Source organism: Phocoena sinus, chromosome 6 (assembly GCF_008692025.1).
Source record: "Phocoena sinus isolate mPhoSin1 chromosome 6, mPhoSin1.pri, whole genome shotgun sequence".
In the NCBI taxonomy this organism is placed as follows: Eukaryota; Metazoa; Chordata; class Mammalia; order Artiodactyla; family Phocoenidae; genus Phocoena; species Phocoena sinus.
The window spans coordinates 82,488,368-82,509,846 of record NC_045768.1 but is presented as its reverse complement, the minus strand read 5'-3'; the positions used below and the strand labels follow the sequence as shown (position 1 = coordinate 82,509,846).

The window sequence follows — 21,479 nt, the reverse complement described above, 5'->3', positions numbered from 1 at the left end:
AGACGTCCTTTCTGATAGGATGACCTGGGAAATCATGGATGCAAGGACATGCTGAACACTAATGCCTCCTCCCTTCAAATACAATTACAGCCCTGAGGTTTTTATGTTGGCAGCCAGAAAGAACAAGTGAGCCTATCGGTGAGTCTTGTTAATAATGGGAAAAGACCTTGCCTATGTTAGAGCAATTTGCTTTTTCTGGAAGCAGCTTTGGGGAGGACATGGAATGGAAAAAAACAGGCCCAGTGATTTGAAGTTTCACTCTGGGGATGGTGCCAGGAAGCTAGACAGCATTATGTCCCACCAGCTGCTCCTGCTTTGAAAGGCTACTTCCTGGGGAAATTGCTTCATAGATGCTTGAAACTAGGAATGAGAGTGGTAGCTGAGATCTAGGGCAACCCTGCACTAAAGAGGAGGTCTGTATTGCTGCCTCAAGTCACTGGTCATGAATTTGCTTAATGAGTCCTCTTTTACTTTTGAGTCTCAGGGGTATTAAATATTAAGAGTACTTGGATGTCTGTTTTGGGAGGGGTATGGACAAGTAACTTGGCTTTCCAGGAAAAGACTTTGGGTACTCAAGTTACAAGGAACACAGCACTATCATAACAGCTTGAAAATTGGATACATTGTGTAGTGGTTCAATTGTGGTCCAAGGTATTAACACTGACAGATTTGGGGAAATTGTCATATTCTTTCAGAAGAAAGCAGAACTTGGTGTTTAACTAAAATTATTGCTCATCATTGACTCTATCTACACCTGATGTCCTCTCCTGGGAAGGAATGGGATGCCTGATAAAGACAGGTTGCAATCTGGAAGTCACTTAGCCAATTGAGATGTTATAATTTTAGTGGTGGGGAGGAGCAAACTCATGAACTGGTTATCTTGTTCAGGTCAAAAGGCAAACATAAGGAAGAACTTCTGGGAATATGGCAGAGTAGGAAGACCCTGAGCTCACCTTCCTCCATGGGCATACCAAAATTACAACTGTTTACAGGGCAGCTATCTATGAAAACAACCTGAAGACTAGGAGAAAAGATCTTCCACAACTAAAGATACAAAGAAAGAACCATAACATGACAGGTAGGAGGGGTGGAGACACAGTATGGTCACACACCTGGAAGGTGACCCACAAACAGGAGACAGGAGGATAGTCACAATTGCAGAGGTTTTCTCCATGAAGTGAGGACCCTGAGGCCCACATCAGGCTGCCCAGCCTGGGGGTCCTACACCAGGAAGATGGGCCCCCAGAACATCTGTCTTTGAAGGCAAGCAGGGCTTGCATATGGGAGAGCCAGAGGGATGTAGGAAACAGATTCTTTTCTTAAAGGGTGCACACAAAATCTCATACACTCCAAGTCCCAGTGAAGAGGCAGTCATTTGAAAGGATCCTGGGTCAGACCCCCTTGGTGATCTTGGAGAGCCTCCTGGAGAGGCAGGAGGCAATTGGGACTCCTGCTAGGGACATAGACACTGGCAGCAGCCATTTTGGAGAACTCATTCTATCACAAGGACACTGATAGAATGGTGAGAAATGTAACCAACCTTAGGCAAAATGGAGACAGGGGAATATGTTCCAAATGAAGGGATAAGACAAAACCCCAGAAGAAGAACTAAGCAAAGTAGAGATAAGCAATCTACCTGAAAAAGAGTTCAAGTTAATGATCACAAAGATGATCATAAAGATGCTCAACAAACTTGAGAGAAGAAAATATAAACACAGTGAGAAATTTAGCAGAGTTAGAAAATATAAAGAACCACAAAAAAGCTAAAGAACACAATAACTTAAAAAAATAAACTAGAAGGAATTGACAGTAGATTAGATGATACAGGGGAACAGATCAGTGAGCTGGAAGATAAAGTAGTGGAAATCACCCAAGCTGAACAGAAGAAAAAAAAAGAAAAAGAATTTTAAAAAATGAGGATAGTTTAAGAGATCTCTGGGACAGCATCAAGCATATTAATATTTGTATTTTAGGGGTCCCAGATGGATAAGAGAGAAAGGGTCAGAAAATTTATTTGAAGAAAAAATAGCTGAAAATTTCCCTAATGTGGGAAAGAAAAAAGACATTTCGGTCCAGGAATCACGAAGAGCCCCCCAAAAGAAACCCCAAGAATTCCACACCAATACACATTAACTTTTGCCATTTTAATTATAAAAAGAGAATCTTAAAAGCAGCAAGAGAAAAGCAACTAGTTGTGTACAAGGGAACTCGCATAAGACTATGAGCTGACTTTTTGGCAGAAATTTTGCAGGCCAAAAGGGAGTGGCATGATATATTCAAAGTGCTGAAAGAAAAAAACCTACAGCCAAGAATGGTCTACCCAGCAAGGTTCTTATTCAGATTTGAAGAAGAGACAAAGAGTTTTACAGACAGGCAAAAGCTAAGAGTTCAGCAACACTAAACTGGCATTATGAGAAATGTTAAAGGGACTTTTCTAAGGAGATAAGACCACAACTAGAAATATGAAAGGAGAAATCTCATAAGTAAAGACAAACATGTAGTATAGGTAGTAGATCAATCGCTTTTAAAGCCAGTAGGAAGGTTAAAAGACAAAAGTAGTAAAATCATCTATATCCACAATAAGTAGTTAAGGGATACACAAAACAAAAAGATGTAAAATATGATGTCAAAAACAGTAAACATGGAGGGAGGAGTAAAAATGCAGGGTTGTTAGAATGCATTCAAACTTTGGAGTGTAGCAACTTTAAAAAATTGTGCATGTGTGTATCCTCATGGTAACCACAAACCAAAAATCTTTAACAGATACATATGCAAAAAAGAGAAAGGAATCCAAATATCACACTAAATATAGTCCAGCAGTCCCCAACCTTTTTGACACCAGGGACCAGTTTCATGGAAGACAATTTTTCCACTGACGGGGACGTGGGGATGGTTCATGTGGTAATGCGAGCAATGGGGAGCGGCAGATGAAGCTCTGCTCGTTTGCTCACCACTCACCTCCTGCTGTGTGGCCCAGTTCCTAACAAGCTGTGGACTGGTACCAGTCCATGTCCCGTGGGTTGGGGACCCTGGATACAGTCAACAAATCACAAAAGAGCAAAAGAAGAAAGGAACAAAAAACAACTACAAAGACAGCCCCCAAACAATTAACAAAATGGTAATAAGTACATACCTATCAATAATTACTTTAAATGTAAGTGGACTAAATGCTCCAATCAAAGGACACAGTGTGGCTGAATGGATACAAAAAAAAGACCAATATATATGCTGTCTACAAGAGACTCACGTTAGATCTAAAGACACACACACAGACTGAAAGTAAGGGTGTGGAAACAAGTACTCCATGAAAATGAAAAGAAAGCTGGAGTAGCAAGACTTATATCAGACAAAATCGACTTTAAAACAAAGACTGTAAGAAGAGACAAAGACAGATGTTACATAATGATCAAGGGATCAATCCAAGAAGACGATATAAGAATGGTAAATATATATGTACCCAACAGAGGAGCACCTAAATACATAAAGCAAATATTAACAGACATAAAGAGAGAAATGGGCAGTAACACAATGATAGTAGAGGACTTTAAAACCCCACTTACATCAATGGACAGATCATCCAGACAGAAAATCAATAAGGAAACACTGGCTACACTGAGGTATCACCTCACACTGGTCAGAATGGCCATCATCAAAAAATCTACAAACAATAAATGCTGGAGAGGGTGTGGAGAAAAGGGAATCCTCTTGCACTGCTGATGGGCATGTAAATTGATACAACCACTATGGAAAACAGTATGGAGGTTCCTTAAAAAACTAAAACTAGAACTACTATATAACCCAGCAATCCCACTACTGGGCATATACCCTGAGAAAACCATAATTCAAAAAGACACATGCATCCCAGTGTTCATTGCAGGACTATTTACAATAGCAAGGACATGGAAGCAGCTTAAATGTTCATTGACAGGCAAATGGATAAAGAAGATGTGGCACATATATACAATGGAATATTAGTGAGCCATAAAAAGGAACAAAATTGGGTCATTTGTAGAGATGTGGATGGGCATAGAGTGTCATACAGAGTGAAGTAAATCAGAAAGAGGAAAACAAATGTCATATATTAATGCATATATGTGGAATCTAGAAAAATGGTACAGATGCACCTATTTGCAGGGCAGGAGTAGAGATGCAGATGTAGAGAACAGATGTGTGGACATGGTGGGGAGTGGGTTGGGATGAACTGGGAGATTGGCATGGTATATACACTACCATGTGTAAAACAGATAGCTAGTGGGAACCTGCTGTATAGCACAGGGAGCTCATCTTGCTGCTCTGTGGTGACCTAGATAGGGTGGGATGGGGGAGTGGGAGGGAGGTCCAAGAGGGAAGGGATATATGTATACATATGGCTGATTCACTTCATTGTACAGCAGAAACTGACACAACATTGTAAAACAGCTATACCCCAATTTAAAAAAAATAAGGAAACACTGGCCTTAAACAAGACTCGAGACCAATGGACTTAATAGATATACATAGAACATTCCATCCAAAAGCAACTGCATACGCATTTTTTCAAGTGCACATGCAACATTCTCAAGGATAGATCATATGCTAGGCCACAAAACAAGTCTCAATAAGCTTAAGAAGATGGAAATCATATCAGACACCTTTTCTGACCACAGTGCTGTAAGACTAGAAATCAACTACAGGAGAAAAACTGAAAAAAAACCAAAAAACACAAAACACGAACACGTGGAGGCTAAACAATATTCCACTAAACAACCAATGGGGCAGTGAAGAAATTAAAAAGGAAATTTAAAAAATGAGAGAAATGAAAATGGAAAGACAATGATCTAAAATCTGTGGGACACAGGAAAAGCAGTTCTAAGAGGGAATTTTATAGTGATATTCACCTGCCTCAGGAAACAGGAAAAATCTCAAACAATCTAAACTTACATCTAAAGGAACTAGAAAAAGAAAAACAAACAAAACCCAAAGTTAGGAGAAGGAAAGAAATAATAAAGATCAGAGCAAAGGTAAATGAAGTAGAGACTAGAAAGACAATGAAAAAGATCAGTGATACTAAGAGCTGGTTCTTTGAAAAGATACACATAATTGATAAACCTTTAGCCAGACTCATCAAGAAAAAAAGAGAAAGGGCCTAAATAAACAAAATCAGAAATAAAGGAAGAGAAGTTACAACTGACATCACAGAAATACAAAGGATCATAAGAGATTTCTAAGAACAATTATATGCCAACAAAATGGATAACCTAGAAGAAATGGAAAAATTCCTAGAAATGTACAATTTTCCAAGACTGAATCAGGAAGAAATAGAAAATATGAACAGACCAATTACCAGTAATGAAATGGAATCAGTAATTTTAAAAAAACCTCCCAACAAATAGAAGTCCAGGACCAGATGGCTTCACCAGTGAATCCTACCAAACATTTAACATTTATCCGTCTCAAACTATTCCAAGAAACTGAGGAGGAAGGAATGCTTCTGAACTTATTCTATGAGGCCAGCATCACCCTGATACCAAAACCAGACAAGGATGTCACAAAGAAAGAAAACTACAGGCCAATGTCACTGATGAACATAGATTCAAAAATCCTCAACAAAATACGAGCAAACAGAATCCAACAACACATTAAAAGGATCATACACCATGATCAAGTGGGGTATACCCCAGGAATGCAAGGATTCTTCAATATATACAAATCAATCAATGTGATACACCATATTAACAAACTGAAGGAGAAAAACCATATGATAATCTCAATACATGCACAAAAAGCTTTTGACAAAATTCAACACCCATTTATGATAAAAACTCTCCAGAAAATAGGCATAGAGGGAACCTACCTCACATAATAAAGGCCATATATGACGCACCCAGAGCCAACATCATTCTCAATGGTGAAAAACTGAAACCATTTTCTCCAAGATCAGGAACAAGACAAGGTTGCCCACTCTCACCACTATTATTCAACATAGTTTTGGAAGTTTTAGCCACAGCAAAGAGAGAAGAAAAAGATATAAAAGGAATCCAAATCAGAAAAGAAGAAGTAAAACTGTCACTGTTTGCAGATGACATGATACTGTGCAGATGACATGATACTATACATAGAGAAACCTAAAGATGCTACCAGAAAACTAATAGAGCTAATCAATGAATTTGGTAAAGTAGCAGGATACAAAATTAATGCACAGAAATCTCTTGCATTCCTCTACACCAATGATGAAAAATCTGAAAGAGAAATTAAGGAAACACTCGCATTTACCACTGCAACAAAAAGAATAAAATACCCAGGAATAAACCTACCTAAGGAGACAAAAGAGCTGTATGCAGAAAACTATAAGACATTGATGACAGAAAGTAAAGATGATACAAACAGATGGAGAGATAGACCATGTTCTTGGATTGGAAGAATCGACATTGTGAAAATGACTCTACTACCCAAAGCAATTTGCAGATTCAATGCAATCCCAACAAACTACCAATGGCATTTTTCACAGAACTAGAAAAAAAATTTTCACAATTTGTATGGAAACACAAAAGACCCCGAATAGCCAAAGCAATCTTGAGGGGAAAAAATGGAGCTGGATGAATCAGAATCCCTGACTTCAGGCTATACTACAAAACTACAGTAATCAAGACAGTATGGTACTGGCATAAAAACAGAAATATAGATCAATGGAACAGGATAGAAAGGCCAGAGATAAACCCACGCACATATGGTCACCTTATCTTTGATAAAGGAGGCAAGATTCTACAATGGAGAAAAGGCAGCCTCTTCAATAAGTGGTTCTGGGAAAACTGGACAGCTACATGTAAAGGAATGAAATTAGAACACTTCCTAACACCATACACAAAAATAAGCTCAAAATGGATTAAAGACCTAAATCTAACGCCAGACACTATAAAACTCATAGAGGAAAACATAGGCAGAACACTCTTTGACATAATTCACAGCAAGATCCTTTTTGACCCTAGAGAAATGAAAATAAAAACAAAAATAAACAAATGGGAGCTAATGAAACTTCAAAGCTTTTGCACAGCAAAGGAAACCATAAACAAGACAAAAAGACAACCCTCAGAATGGAGGAAAATATTTGCAAATGAAGCAACCGACGAAGGAATAATCTCCAAAATATACAAGCAGCTCATGTACCTCAATATCAAAAACACAAACAGGGCTTTCCTGGTGGCGCAGTGGTTGGGAGTCCGCCTGCCGATGCAGGGGACGTGGGTTAGTGCACCCGGTCCGGGAAGATCCCACATGCCGTGGAGTGGCTGGGCCCGTGAGCCATGGCCGCTGAGCCTGCGTGTCCGGAGCCTGTGCTCCGCAACAGGAGAGGCCACAACGGTGAGAGGCCCGCGTACCACAAAAAAATCCCAAACAAAGAAAAAAAACATTTTATTTATTTTTTGTGTCTGTTTTTTGTGTGTCATTTGTGTGAAAAGTATTACAAACCTATTGCAGTACAGTACTATATAGCCGATTGTGCTGGTTGGGAACCTAGGCTAACTTTGTTGGACTTATGAACAAATTGGACTTATGAACATGCTTGGAATGGAACTCGTTCGTATGTAGGGGACTTACTGTACATAGAAAATCCCAAATTCACCACCAAAAAACTATTAGAACTAATAAATGAATTCCGTAAAGTTGAAGGATACAAAATTAACATACAGAAATCTGTTGTGTTACTATATACTAACAACAAACTATCAGAAAGAGAAATTAAGAAAACAACCCCATTTACTATTGCATCAAAAGGAATAAAATACCCAGGAATAAATCTAACTAAGGAGGTAAAAAACCTGTACTCAGAAAACTATAAGACATTGATAAAAGAAATTGAAGACAACACAAACAAACGGAAAGTTATACTGTTCTCATGGATTGGAAGAATTAACATTGTTAAAATGATCATTCTGCCCAAGGCAATCTACAGATTCAATGCAATCCCTATCAAAATACCAATTACATTTTACACCGAACTAGAACAAATAATTCTAAAATTTGTATGGAATCAAAAGACCCTGAATAGCCAAAACAATCTTGAGAAAGAGCAAAGCTGGAGGTGTCATGCTCCCTGATTTCAAACTATATTATAAACCTATAATAATCAAAACAGTATGGTACTGGCATGGAAACAGGCACAAAGTTCAATGTAACAGAATAGAGATCCCAGAAATAAACCCACACTTAGATGGTCAATTAATCTATAACAAAGGAGGCAAGGATACACAATGGGGAAAAGACAGCCTCTTCAATAAATGGTGATGAGAAAATTGGACAGCTACACAAAAGAATCAAACTGTCCTACTTTCTCATACCATACACAAAAATAAACTCAAAATGGATTAAAGACTTAAATGTAAGACCTGAAACCATAAAACTCCTAGAAGAAAAAACAGGCAGTATGCACTTTGGCATCAATCTTAGTAATATCTTTTGGATAAGTCTCCTCAGGCAAGGGAAACAAAAACAAAAATAAACAAATGGGGTTGTTAAACTAAAAAACTTTTGCACAGTGAAGTATACTCTCAACAAAATGAAAAGACAGCCTACTGAATTGGAGAAGAAGTTGCAAAGATATATCAGATATGGGGATAATATCCAAGATATACAAAGGACTCATACAACTCAACATCAGAAAAACAAACAACCAGATTAAAACATGGACAGAGGACCTGAATAGACATTTTTCCAAGGGAGACATACAGATGGCCAACAGACACATGAAAAGCTGCTCAACATCATTAATCATCAGGGAAATGCAAATTGAAACCAGAATGAAGCATCGCCTCACATCTGTCAAAATAACAGTAACCAAAAAGACAGCAAATACGAAGTGTCGGTGAGAAAATGGAGAAAAAAGAACCCTTGTGCACTGTTGTGGGAATGTATATTGGTGCAGCCACTATGGAAAACCCTACAGAGGTTCCTCAAAAAGTTAAAAGTGAGGGCTTCCCTGGTGGCGCAGTGGTTGAGAGTCCGCCTGCCGATGCAGGGGACACGGGTTCGTGCCCCGGTCCGGGAGGATCCCACGTGCCGCGGAGCGGCTGGGCCCGTGAGCCATGGCCGCTGAGCCTGCGCGTCTGGAGTCTGTGCTCCGCAACGGGAGAGGCCACGACAGTGAGAGGCCTGCGTACCGCAAAAAAAAAAAAAAAAAAAAAAAAAAAAAATTTAAAAGTGAGACTGCCATATGATTCAGCAATTTCACTTGTGGGTATTTACCCAGAGAAAACAAAAACACTAATTTGAAAAGATATATACACTCCAGTGTTCATTTCAGCACTGTTTACAATAGCCAAGATATGAAAGCAACCTAAGTGTCCATCAATAGATGAATGGATAAAGAAGATGTGATTATGTATAAATATAAAAAAATATTAAAAAATGAAATCTTGCCATTTGCAACAATATGGATGGGTCTAGAAGGTATTATGCTAAGTGAAATTAGTCAGAGGGAGACAAATAGTAGTTGATCTCACTTATTTGTAGAGCCTAAAAAGCAAAACAAAACAAAAACAGACTCACAGATACAGAGAATAAACTAGTGGTCGCCAGAGGGGAGAAGGGTGGGGGAATGAGTGAAATAAGTGAGGGAGATTAAGAAGTACAAACTTCTAATTATAAAATAAATAAATTATGGGAATATAATGTACATCATGGGGAATATAGTCAATAATGTTGTCATAAGTTTGTATGGTGACAGACGGTAACCAGACTTATCTTGGGGATATATTTTTTTTTTTTTTTTTTTTTTTTTTTTTTGCGTACATGGGCCTCTCACTGTTGTGGCCTCTCCCGTTGTGGAGCACAGGCTCCAGACATGCAGGCTCAGCGGCCATGGCTCACGGGCCCAGCCGCTCCGCGGCATGTGGGATCCTCCCGGACCAAGGCCTGAACCCATGTCCCCTGCATCGACAGGCGGACTCTCAACCACTGCGCCACCAGGGAGGCCCATGGTGATATATTTTTAATGTATAAAATTATTGAACCACTATGTTGTACACTTGAAACTTTTTAAAAAAATTTTTGGCCACACCCTGTGACATGTGGGACCTTAGTTCCCTGACCAGGGATCAAACCCACACCCCCTGCATTGGAAGGCGGAGTCTTAACCACTAGACCTCTGGGGAAGTCCCGAAACTTTTTTAAAAAGGCAGACAAAAGAATAAGTAAGGCTGGGAAATGCCATTTTATCTCTGTTTGAGTTAGAAAAAATGGGAAGATATCCAATGTAGGACAATCTTTCTCCTTTGTGGTGGGAACTTCCTGGGTTTGGTTCAGACGAAGGTAGAAATTAATTAGAGAGGTAAGGTTTAAGTGCCATCATTATAAAGAGAAGCACTCACTGGAGGCTTCCAGCAGGGAAGAGCATCAGAGCTGAATGGAGACGAGCAGGTTTGGAAGTTTCAATATAACTTTAAAGACAGTTTTTAAGTCCAGCTGGGAAGAGGCTGGAATGTAAGTATGAGTATAGTGTATCACTTGGAGAAACAAAAACAGTAGAGATTAGGAAATGACAGTGTGAAGCAGACCTATTTCTTTTTCATTCATGCTCCAGCAGATATCTTTCAGAGTTCACTTGTAATTGTGTGTTATGGAGGTAATGATGAGTATCTTAGGCAGCTTGGGCTGCTACAAAAAAATACCGTAGACTAGGTGCTTAAACAGGACATTTATTTCTCACAGTTCTAGAGGCTGGATAGTCCAAGAGCAAGGTGCTGATGGATTTGGTTCCTGGCAAAAATTGTCTTTTAGGCTTTCAGGTGGCTGCCTCCTCCCTGTGTCCTCACGTGGCAGGGTGGTGGGTGGGAGGAGCTCAAGAGAGAGTTCTGGTCTTTCTTTGTCATCTTACAAGGACAGTAATCCCATCGTGTGGGTCATACTCTCGTGACTTCTTTTTAAACCTTATTACTTCCCAAAGGCCTTACCTTCAGGACTATCACATTGGGGTTAGGGCTTCAGCATGTGGATTTGTGGTACAGGGGCACGTTCAGTCCGTAACAAGGAGGAAGAGTTATAGTTATCTATTGCTGCGTAACGAGTCTCCCCAAAACTTTAGTGGCTTCAAGCAACACAATATTATTATATTTCAGGATTTTGTGGGTCAGGAATTTGAGCAGGGCTCAGCTGTGTGGTTCTTCAGCTCTGCATGGGATTGACTGGGCTCACTCAGTTGATGGCTGGTCTGGTCTGAGGTTGTCCAAGACATCTTTATTCATATGCCTGGTACCTCGATGGGGATGACTGGAAGGTGGGTCTTGGGGGCCCCTTCCCTCTGCATGTGTTTTTGGGGCCTCTCCACATGGCCTTTCCAGCAGAGTGTTTGGACTTCTTACATGGATTCCAAGCACAAGTAGAACCATTTACCAGATAAACTGTACAAAGAGAGTGGGTTGATAAGTTTTGGACATGTTGAGTTGGGATGACTGTGAGATGTTGAGGTAGAGAGGTTTAGGGTATAGTTGAAAGTATTGATCTGAAGCTTACTGAAAAAGTTTTAGGGCACGGATGGAGATTTTTGGAGCCCATGGGGTCCTTACTACTTTAAAGCCCTGAGAAATAGATTGCAGTGCTGAGGGAGAGAGTATAAACGGAGAGGAGAATCTGAAAGCTGAAGAACATCTATATTTTAAAGGATGGTCCAGAAGGAGAAACCTGCAGTGGAGACTGACCAGGAACATACAGAGCAGAAAGAACAGAACGAGAAGAGAGAGACATTCTGGAAGCATATGGGTAGTTACAGAATTAATGAAAAGGAATGAGCTGCAGTTTCAAATATCAAGAAGAGGGAAGATCAGAGGACATTACTGCTTAAGAGCACTGACACCAGGAAGATGGGGTCAAATCCTGTCCCTGCCATTTGCTGTTTGTATGACTTTGACCTTAACCTGTGCCTCAATTTCTTTATCTGTAAAATGGGGATACTAAAAGTATCTACGCCATAGATGGTTGTTTAAATGCATTACTCCATATTACCAACATATATAACTTATCTTTTTACTATTCCATGCTTTAAACAGTTTGAAAAGATCCATGGGTCTGGCGACTAGGAAACCTTTGACTTTAGAAAAAATTTGGCTGATAGTGTTGTTAAATTTATATGACATGACAGCAAATGTTACACAGTGGGAAATTCCATTGTAACAAGCATGAAGGAATCCCATAATTTCCCTTATGATTGCATTTGGTATTTTACTGTACTTTAAGAGGCACAGCAACAAATACTTTTTACAAACTCTATTGTATTTCAGACCACTACTAGCTTTTTCTTTAAGTGTGCATTATGGATTTCTTGGATGTAGAGCAGAGGTTGGCACACAAGGGTCAGGATGGCCCTCATCTGTTTTCTAAATAAAGTTTTTTTGGAACACAGCTACTTCTATTCATTTCTGTGTCTGTGGCTGCTTTTATGTTCCAATGGCAGAGCTGAGTAGTCCTGACAGAGACCATATGGATCACAAAGCTTAAAATAATTACAGTCTGGTCCTTTATGGGAAAAAAAGGTGCTTATGCTTTCCTGTTCCCTGCAGTGTTTCTTCTCCTCGCAGTTACTTCTATTTTGCTCATCCTTAAGAACCTAGAAAGCAAAAGCAGTTACGACTGAAGGAGTGAAAAACACCGTAACAAAGCCATGGAGGTTTTCTTACGTCGATTGACTTACGAACGGACAATAACTTTGAGTATGCCTGATCTGCAGATATTTTTGTTGCCGTAGATTTTATTGAAACTGGAGTGGAAACCATTGTTCCTGGGAGTGAAATAACTAGGGTCTAGGCTAACTTTATTATCCAGAACACTGTTAAGGCTGCATTCATTTCGATGGCGTTGTTTTTTCCCCAGCAAAGGCTGAAGGGCCTAGAAATGGCATAAATTGGCTAGCTAATGCAGCGACTGAGTTACTTTGGGGCTTTGTCCAGGTGAGATGTGAGAATCAGGCCATCTTTTCAGGGCTATGATGGGAATTGGTCAGATTTTGGATCTGGTTACTATTGAGGGGAAAAACAATCTCCTGTTTGGGAAGGTACATTCATTCTTGTTTAAAGCCCCATTGGCTATTTAACACATTTCTTTAGTCTACCGATTACTTTGGTGTAGGGAACCAAGGGTTTTGAGAAAGATAACAGAGGGGTGTGTAATTTATTCTGTAATCATAGGCTGGATCAGTTTCAACAGAAGCCCAGCATTGAGGATAACTAAGTGTTATATTGTTTACTTTGGGGAGCTTTTGTTTTTTTTTTTTTTTTTAATCTCAGCAGCTACCAAATAGAAAATCAATCTACTTAGTCATAAATCACTAACTCACACCCACACTCTTTTTCCCCAGACAAGCCAAAATTAGAAAGTATGAAAGAAGTGCATCATTTCTGTGATGGGGTAGAGAAAAATGATCTCTTAGGGCTAAATGCAGCAGCAAAATTAAAAAGAAAGAAACATTTGTCGGCAATGTTCTCATCCTTCACTTCATAGTATGTGGAATGTGAGAGCTAAAGAAATCTTAGGGGCTTTGGAATCTGCTAACCCCAACCCACAAGATCACAGAGAAGGAAATCAGGGCCTAGAGGATTTAGGCACCTGTCAACTTTTCACCTCTTTTGTGTAGCTATCTTCTACTCTTCCTCTTTTTCTTCAAGCTACTGTCAATCAAAATATATTTGTTCTAAGAAATGACTTGAATTGTAGTCAGGCTAGGTGGTCAATACTGAAAACAGTACTAAATTGGGACCCCTTACAGGGCATGTGCAAGTTACCAGGGCTCAAGCCTAAGGTGAAAGGAATAAACGTTGAATAGAAGAATTTAAAATACCATGGAGGGCAGTTTTTGGTGGAGAGTTAGGGAGGCTGTCTTTGGTTCAGTTCCTAGAAAGCAGAACCTGAGATAAAAATCCAGTTTTATTAGGAAATGCTCCCAAGAGAAGATTTTAGGAGAGTGGGGGATTGGACATGGAAGAGAAGGGTGTGCAAGTGTGCGATGTTGGGCAGAGTCAAGTAGAAAATAACTTAGGCCCAGTCCCACAGAGGAGCTCAGGAAGAGTGTAGGTCATGCCTTAGAGATGTCCCAGCTAAGGGAGCAGAGGTATTTATCCTCCCACATCTGTCAGTTGTTAAGAGCTGACTTCTTGTGGGATTGGGGTGGGGGTAGGTGGCAAGGTTCATTCTCTACCTCGAAATGGATTCCAGTAACCTGAGAGCAGCCTTCTAAAAAAAAGTCAGACAAAAGGGAAAGGGGATCTGGGCTGAGCCTTCACACACCCTCCTGCAGGCACCTTCCTGATACTTTCAAATCATGCTAAGGATGCATCCTCTGGTTCCTCTTTCTCCCGAAGCTCAGTAAGTAGAATCAATGATTGGGTATTAGCTTCCTTAGTCTTTGCAATTTTTATGCTAAATAAGAGTTGAGGAAAGGAAAGTTTCAGCCTCAAATTCAGATATTTGGTTGGCACGTTTTCCTTTCTTCCTCTCTCTGGGAATATCAGTTTTCAGCAAGGAAACAGACTTAAAAAGATATCATATATTCCAAGTAGCAATTGAAGGGGAAAATAGCAATGTGATAGATGTTCTAAGCCTTATATCTAATTACCAAGCACACCACATCATGGTTGTTATTTTCTCATGAGCGTGTAATCCATCTGTACAGACAGTCTCAGCAGGAGTTGTTGGTGTAGTCCAGACTCAACTTCATTGCCCAGTTCTTAACTCTAAAAGGAAGAATGAAAGAAGGAAGGAGAATTATATGTTCATGTAGAGCAGAAGGCAGGTGGGGTGGGGAGGGAGAGAGGAAGAGAGTGACAAATGTGGGCTCACCACCATGGCACCAACTTAGGAGTCTCAGTGAACGGGAGGAAGATGGGAGCAGCTGGTGTTTATTGAGCCTTCACTACGATCCAAGCTCTGTTCTAAGGGCTTCTAAATGAATTAACCCATTTAAACCTCATGATGATGCTGTGAGGAAACAGAGGAACTTGATGGAGGTCACACCACTCACTAGTAAGTGGCAGAGCTGGCTGGCTCCCGAGTCAGATGGCACTGTCAGCCCTGGGTGCGTGGCTGCCTTTGGCATCTGCCTGTTATATATGAAATTCTTCCTCTTGAGTCTAAATTACATGAAATCCACTTTTATTCTCTGGATAGAGCTTAGGTTTTTCTTTTCAATTGATTTTTAAATATTTATGTAATGCATGAATACATGTAAAAATTTAAGTTAAAATATCACAGATAAAATGGAAGTCATGGTTTTCTTTGACCAACACCACTAAATTCCTGTTCTCTCCCAGTTACCCACCTCACTGGATCAATTTAGTAGCATTTTAGATGTTTGAAAATACATTTAGATGCTTGTTATGTATTCTTTGAAAATATATGGTAGTGTTTTGTACTTTCTACTTTTTAAAAGAAAACACATTAAGGGACTTCCCTGGTGGTCCGGTGGGTAAGTCACTGTGCTGCCAGTGCAGGGGGCCCAGGTTCGATCCCTGGTCAGGGAACTAGATACCGCATGCATGCTGCAACTCAGAGTCTGCATGCCGCAACTAAGAAGCCCACATGCCACAACTATGAAGTCCGCATGCTGCAACTAAAGATCCCTCATGCCGCAACTAAGACCCGGCACAGCCAAAATTAATTAATTAATTAAAAAAAATAAAACAATAAGATGCTATTAAAAAAAAGAGAAGACACATTAATTGTATGATACCATAGTTCAGAGGTTCTCAAACTTTCTTGGTTTATGGCTCTTTCAGTATCTTAGTAATTACTTCATGGTGCCCTAGGTCAAAAGGATATTTAACAGTTCCATCTAAATAAGAGATCCAAACAACTTAGTATTTATGTCCTAACATAGCCATTATGGCCTTAGTAGGCATTTAAAACATTACACGCATGAAAAGAGTATTTTCAGTTTATTCTTAACCATAATTACTTACTCATAGGCAGTATGTGCTTATTGGACACTCCATGGCTCTCAAATCCTGGGATCAGATCAGATGCTACCACACTCATTGCCTGTTCCACACCTATTTTTGCACGGTACTCGTTTTCAATCACAGCAACCACTGGAAACCCAACTTTGCAAAACGGATGACATCAAAAGGATTATAATATGTTCTAATATTGGAACTGTGGACCTCCTTGAGCTCATAGTTTGCACGGTGTCCAGCAGACGTCTAGTATGGCTGCACTTCCCTGGGATGCTTCAGTGCACAATTTGGGAACTAACTCTGGCCACAGTTATTAATTTTGCAGTTCACTTTTTTCATCCCAAACTGTGCCTTAGGGATTCAACCATGTTACATATAAAGATTTACCTCCTATAAAACACTGCTGCAGAATTACCCAGAATTTATTTACCCATTTTATTTACCCATCTTCCTGATTATGGCCATTAATGTTATTTCTAATATTTTGTAATTTTATATAATATTGCAGTGAAAATTCTGGTTTTTTCCTCTTTGTTCACATGGCCAAATTAGAGAATAAAGGAATTCCTAGGCCATAGGCCAGTCAGGTTTTTAAATTTTAATACATACTAATAAGTTGAGCTCTTTGAAGAAATGATTTTCTGTAATCCCTTGAAACAAGATTACTGCTGGCTTATTTTTCTTAGGACTCTATACCCTATGACTATCCCATTGGGGAAGAATAGCTGTCTTGGAAATGTATATAGTGAGTGATTATATTGTAGGCAAAGGTAATTGAGAGGCAAGGGCAGAATATGAATAGGCTGAGAGGAAGAGGAAGGTTGGAGCCGATCAGAAACTGCAGGGCGTATTTTGTAAGACAATGAGAAGACCAGTTCATTTAAAGTAAATAATTTATGTAGGGCACAGATGGCAAATACCTTGCGGCATGCCTTAAATGTTTCCTCCCCCTCGGTGGGAGACATACTCAATCCATCATGGCACAGCAGACGTAACCAATCCATCACCGCACTCATTGTCCCTAAGCCTTCACACAGTCTTGGAGTTTTCCTCACAGCTCTGGGAGATTACCACCAACTAACTAGTGTGGGCACACAAAATGAAACTTACCTGTCATTCCCGGAGGCAGTGAGAAGGTGGAGAGGTAGGCTGAAGTTAGGCAGAGAAGGGCTAAGGAATTTAAAGAATGCCAAACGAGGAGAATTTGGAAAACTTATTTATATTTCAGACTTTATTAGCAAAATGACTGGTGATCCTCCTTTGTGAAACAGTAGCAATAGTTATTGATCTCAGGCTGCTGTTATTTGTTTTCATGCCTTAGCTCTAAATTATCCTATTTATTTATTTCTAGAAAAGTAATTTAATCACCAGAGGCCCCTCTTATTATTCTCTTCCATGTGTCCCATATATTGAAAGACGTGGTCTACCAATGAAACTGTACTTATTAAGTAACAACAACAGCAACAGCAAACAAGCATTCGTTGAGTATTTTTCACGTGCCAGGCACTGTTTAAGCAACCTTACGTTTATTAACTTTTTATTGACTTTTAAAATCATCACAACAACCTTACAAGGTAGGTACTATTACTATTCCCACTTTATAGTTGTGAAATTGAGACAGAAATTAAACATTCTGCCCAGGGTTATATACCTAGTAAGTGGTATAATCAATATGCCTTTCTCACTGTTCAATTTTAACTGTGTAAAGTCGAAGCATAATTTCTGATTAGAAGGAGATAACCAAAAGTACAATGGTACCAAGGGCCAAGAGGATGGGGGGAATGGGAGTTATTGTTTAATAGGTATAGAGTTTAAATATTACAAGATGAAAAGAGTTCTGGAGATGGATGGTGGTGATGGTAGCACACCGTTATGAATGTATTTAATATCACTGAACTATACACTTAAAAATGGTTAGAATGGTGAATTTTATGTTATGTATATTTTACCACAATAAAAAAATCAGGGTTCCCAACATGAGTTGGTATAATTTTGGCCAGAAGCAAAGAAATTTGCTATATTAGTTTGCTTGTGCAACATGTCAAGGGTAAATGCATGGTTTTCTGGCAGATTCTTCATTTAGAAGAGTTAGATTTATTTTAAATAGCCAAAAGGCCCCCGTTCTTGTTTAAAGACTTGCAGAGATCTGAAACCCAAGATTGGAGACTACTGATTGGAACACTCAATTCTCCAGCTCCTGGGGAGGTAGGGAGTGTTCAGCAAGGAGAACAATACATTTTAGAGTGAACCGATCTGTTGGGAGGCCACGTGCCTGAGGTTAAGGGCCTGTGCTATGGAATCCCACTGAGCGCTAGCTTCACCATTTCTTCCCTTTGCCATTTCCTTGGGAAGTTCTTTAACATCCTGAGCCCAAGATTTCTCATCTGTAAATAGGGTGGTAGTGATAGCTCATGGAAACTCTTGGAAAGTCTGGCACTTACTGAGCGCTCAACAATGCTAGCTCCTGTTAAACTTTATGGCTATGCATTTACATCAAACAATAGGGATAATACAGAACCTTGAGGCTTACTGGATGCCACAAATGAGATAGAGTGAGGTGTAAGTGCTCAACTGACGGTAAGTTTCCTCCTCTTCTTTCGTCTCCAGTAATCAGCAGGGAGTGGGTGCCCCATAAGTGAGGCGTCCCTGACATCTGGATGGATACCCATTGGCACCCCTCTTATCTTTATAAACTTCTGGTGTATAAAGTGATGCTTCCTGACGTTCCTTAAGCAGCTTCAGGGGCATCATGGTTAGTGATATCAGAGGCTGCCCTGATCTCGGCATGTCGAAGTGACCTTCACTCATGGTGTGGAGAGAGCTAGGCGCTGGGGCCAGCATTGTGTCTGCTTCAGATACCTGTCAGTAACACGATTCTGAGCTATTCAGGACTTTGGGCTTCTTTGTTTTGTGTTGGAGCTGATTTTGCTTCTTGATGACCTCAGGCCTCTGAAATAAGATATTTAAAATAATATGTTCCTCCCTACTGTGAAGGAAGAATTGCCTCTGTGTGTGACAGAGCTAATGCTGGCTTGGCCCACTGTTAACCTGAAAGGATGCTGCTGGACTGTGACTCGTAGAGGTCACGGATGTCAAAGGCTTTAGCCATCTGTGGTTTGCCCAGAGCAGTGGAGCTCAAAGAATCACCTAGGAGCCAACTAGAGCCACTGGAACATCCAATTTAAGTGCATGTTTTCTCCCTTGTCCTTCTCTCCTAGCAACTGTTTGACTCAAATACTACTTAGAAAGTATTAATTCTCTGTAATTTATACCCTTGCCTGTGGTATTATTATTGCCAATTGTTCATGTTGATCTTTAGAGGGTGGAACCCTGAGGAATATCTATGGGGAACTGAGGCTGTACTTTGGAAAAAGAATATCTTTATTAAATTCGTTTTAGTTATTAAGTATGCATCACATGGTCCAGCCGTTTGACCCACAATCTCTCTCTTTTTTTCTCCCCAGCACTGGCTTGAACCTAACAAGTCCATCTCCAAGCAAATGAAATGTAAGTGTCAATCTGTGCATTCACTTTTGCTATGAAATGTCCAAAGATAGACTCTACTTCTTTACAAAGTTTCTCCTGCCAGGGAGGAAATGGATGGAGTTGAAGATCTGGGGGTTGGGGGCTTCTGCCTCCCAGGGAGAGCTGTGTAACTTCTCTCTTATTTGTTGGCCTCGGTCCTCCCTGCAGTCACTATTCCTGTAGCTGCCTGTGTCTCTCACCCACCCCACCATCTTACCCTCGTATTTCATATTCGAACAGGGGTATTGGTGCCTGGTTCCCTTTGATTGTTGGGGTTGCTAGTAAATGGTTCAGGGTGGGAGGTCAGTCTTGGGGGGTCAATGAGAGAGGCAGGTGTATTTTGAAACTATGATCTTGCTGCTAACTTTACTGAAGATTGTAGTATTCTTTTCCACCCCTCAACCTCCCCAGTATATTTTTCTGGGTAATAGCTTTCAAGCTCTGGTGTTCTGAACTGCCTTTTTTCCCCCCGATGAGCTCTTGGAAGAGTCGGCTAGGGAAACATCTCTGTAGAATATAGAATACCTGGTCATGCACCTGGGGCATTGTGAGGAGGGTGTTGACTGATGGTCCTGGGTGGCATGACGTTTTGTCCTACTCACCCGTGCCAGGTTGTAGTCAACCTGTTTTTATTTATGGTTTAGAGGAGAGCTTCTGAAATGCACCTCAGAAATTCACTGCCTGCCCTGAAATCCATTTATCCCTTCATGTCACCGTTCCCAGGGCTCTGAAATATAGGCGATAAATCAGTTTCTCATCAGAGATCAGGTTAGCGCATATTATGTCATTTGTCATCATTCAAGGGATTCTTTTCTTTTTCAAATATGAAGAAATTATTCGGGGCAAGGTTTTTAAGTGGGAGAAGGAAGAAACTGAACATGGATGGCAAACTAGTAACCAACATACCTATTCCTTAACTCTCTTCTTTTTCCCTCCCTCCCTCTCCCTTTTTCTCTCTTTGTCCTCCCTCATACCTCTCTCTGTCTGCCCCTTCCCATTCTTCACCCATCTCTCTTCCATCTCTCAAGAGCAAACTGGCCAGTTCAGGACACACAGCCAGCCAGGTTGTTCAGGCTAACACCCAGGGCTGCTGTGGGTGATGGGTGCTGCAGAGAGAGGGCAGGAAAGATATGTGAGATGCAAACAGGGGCAGCAGTGCACATGCAAAGTTCAGAGAGGTCAGGCTCTTGGGGTGAAGCTGGAATAGAGTTGGGACAGACATCCCAGAAGAAGTAGCAGAACAGAATTATCAGGAAGCTTCGTATAGAATGATATGTAGGATAGTGAGAATGAACTAACTTGTCTGCGAAAAAAAATAGCTCATGCCTGGCTTTTATCCCTTAACTACAAAGTTTTGATATTTTTTTTAATATATTTTAAAATATTTAGATAATTTTCCAGTACACTTATTTATAGTAAATAGTTCTTGGACTTTTGTTCTTAAATGTCATGAAATATTTTCCTTAGGGCACACATTTTTGAAATATAACTTGTCTCTAAAGTAAGATGTATTTCAACACTTAATAGAAGAGAAAATTTTATATTTGTGAAGAAGTTTCTGCTTAAGAGCTTTGTGTCTACACATGCTAAATCTGAACAACCAACTCAAGATATATAATGTTTTGGGAAGTGTGGCTTCAAAATTGATGTATGATTATTGGCCAGTTTCAATCTAATGACAAATAGAATCTGAATCTGGCAAAAAGAATTGTGTAAAATTCAATTTCTAAACCAGACGCGGTGACCTACTGATTCTAGGAACCAGCAAGGGTCCTACCTGGCACCTAGTCCTCTGTTGTATTGTTAAGAACATTAGTGATCAAAAAATTATGTAATTTTTCTCAAGATCACAAACCTCGTTTTGTTGTTGTTCTTGATGTCTTTTAGTTTCAAGAATTTCTTGTGTTCTTGTGCATATGTCCTGGAAATATTCACTATAATGTAAACTAGAAAAAATTTAAGCTAGGGCTTATAGACTGTTAACGCAGAAAAACTGGGTCCAACCCTTGGGACTCATCCATGAGTTTATCAACAGGATCTGGT

General features: G+C 40.0%; 1 protein-coding gene across 1 annotated transcript in view; it reads left to right on the top strand.

Moving 5' to 3' along the window:
* FRMD3 (FERM domain containing 3) overlaps positions 1-21,479 on the top strand; it is a 307,038-nt gene that overhangs the window by 158,014 nt on the left and 127,545 nt on the right. Inside the window, exon 3 of the mRNA XM_032634061.1 lies at positions 19,376-19,418. Coding sequence (XP_032489952.1) covers positions 19,376-19,418 — 43 coding nt within the window. The remainder of the gene's footprint in view (positions 1-19,375; positions 19,419-21,479) is intronic.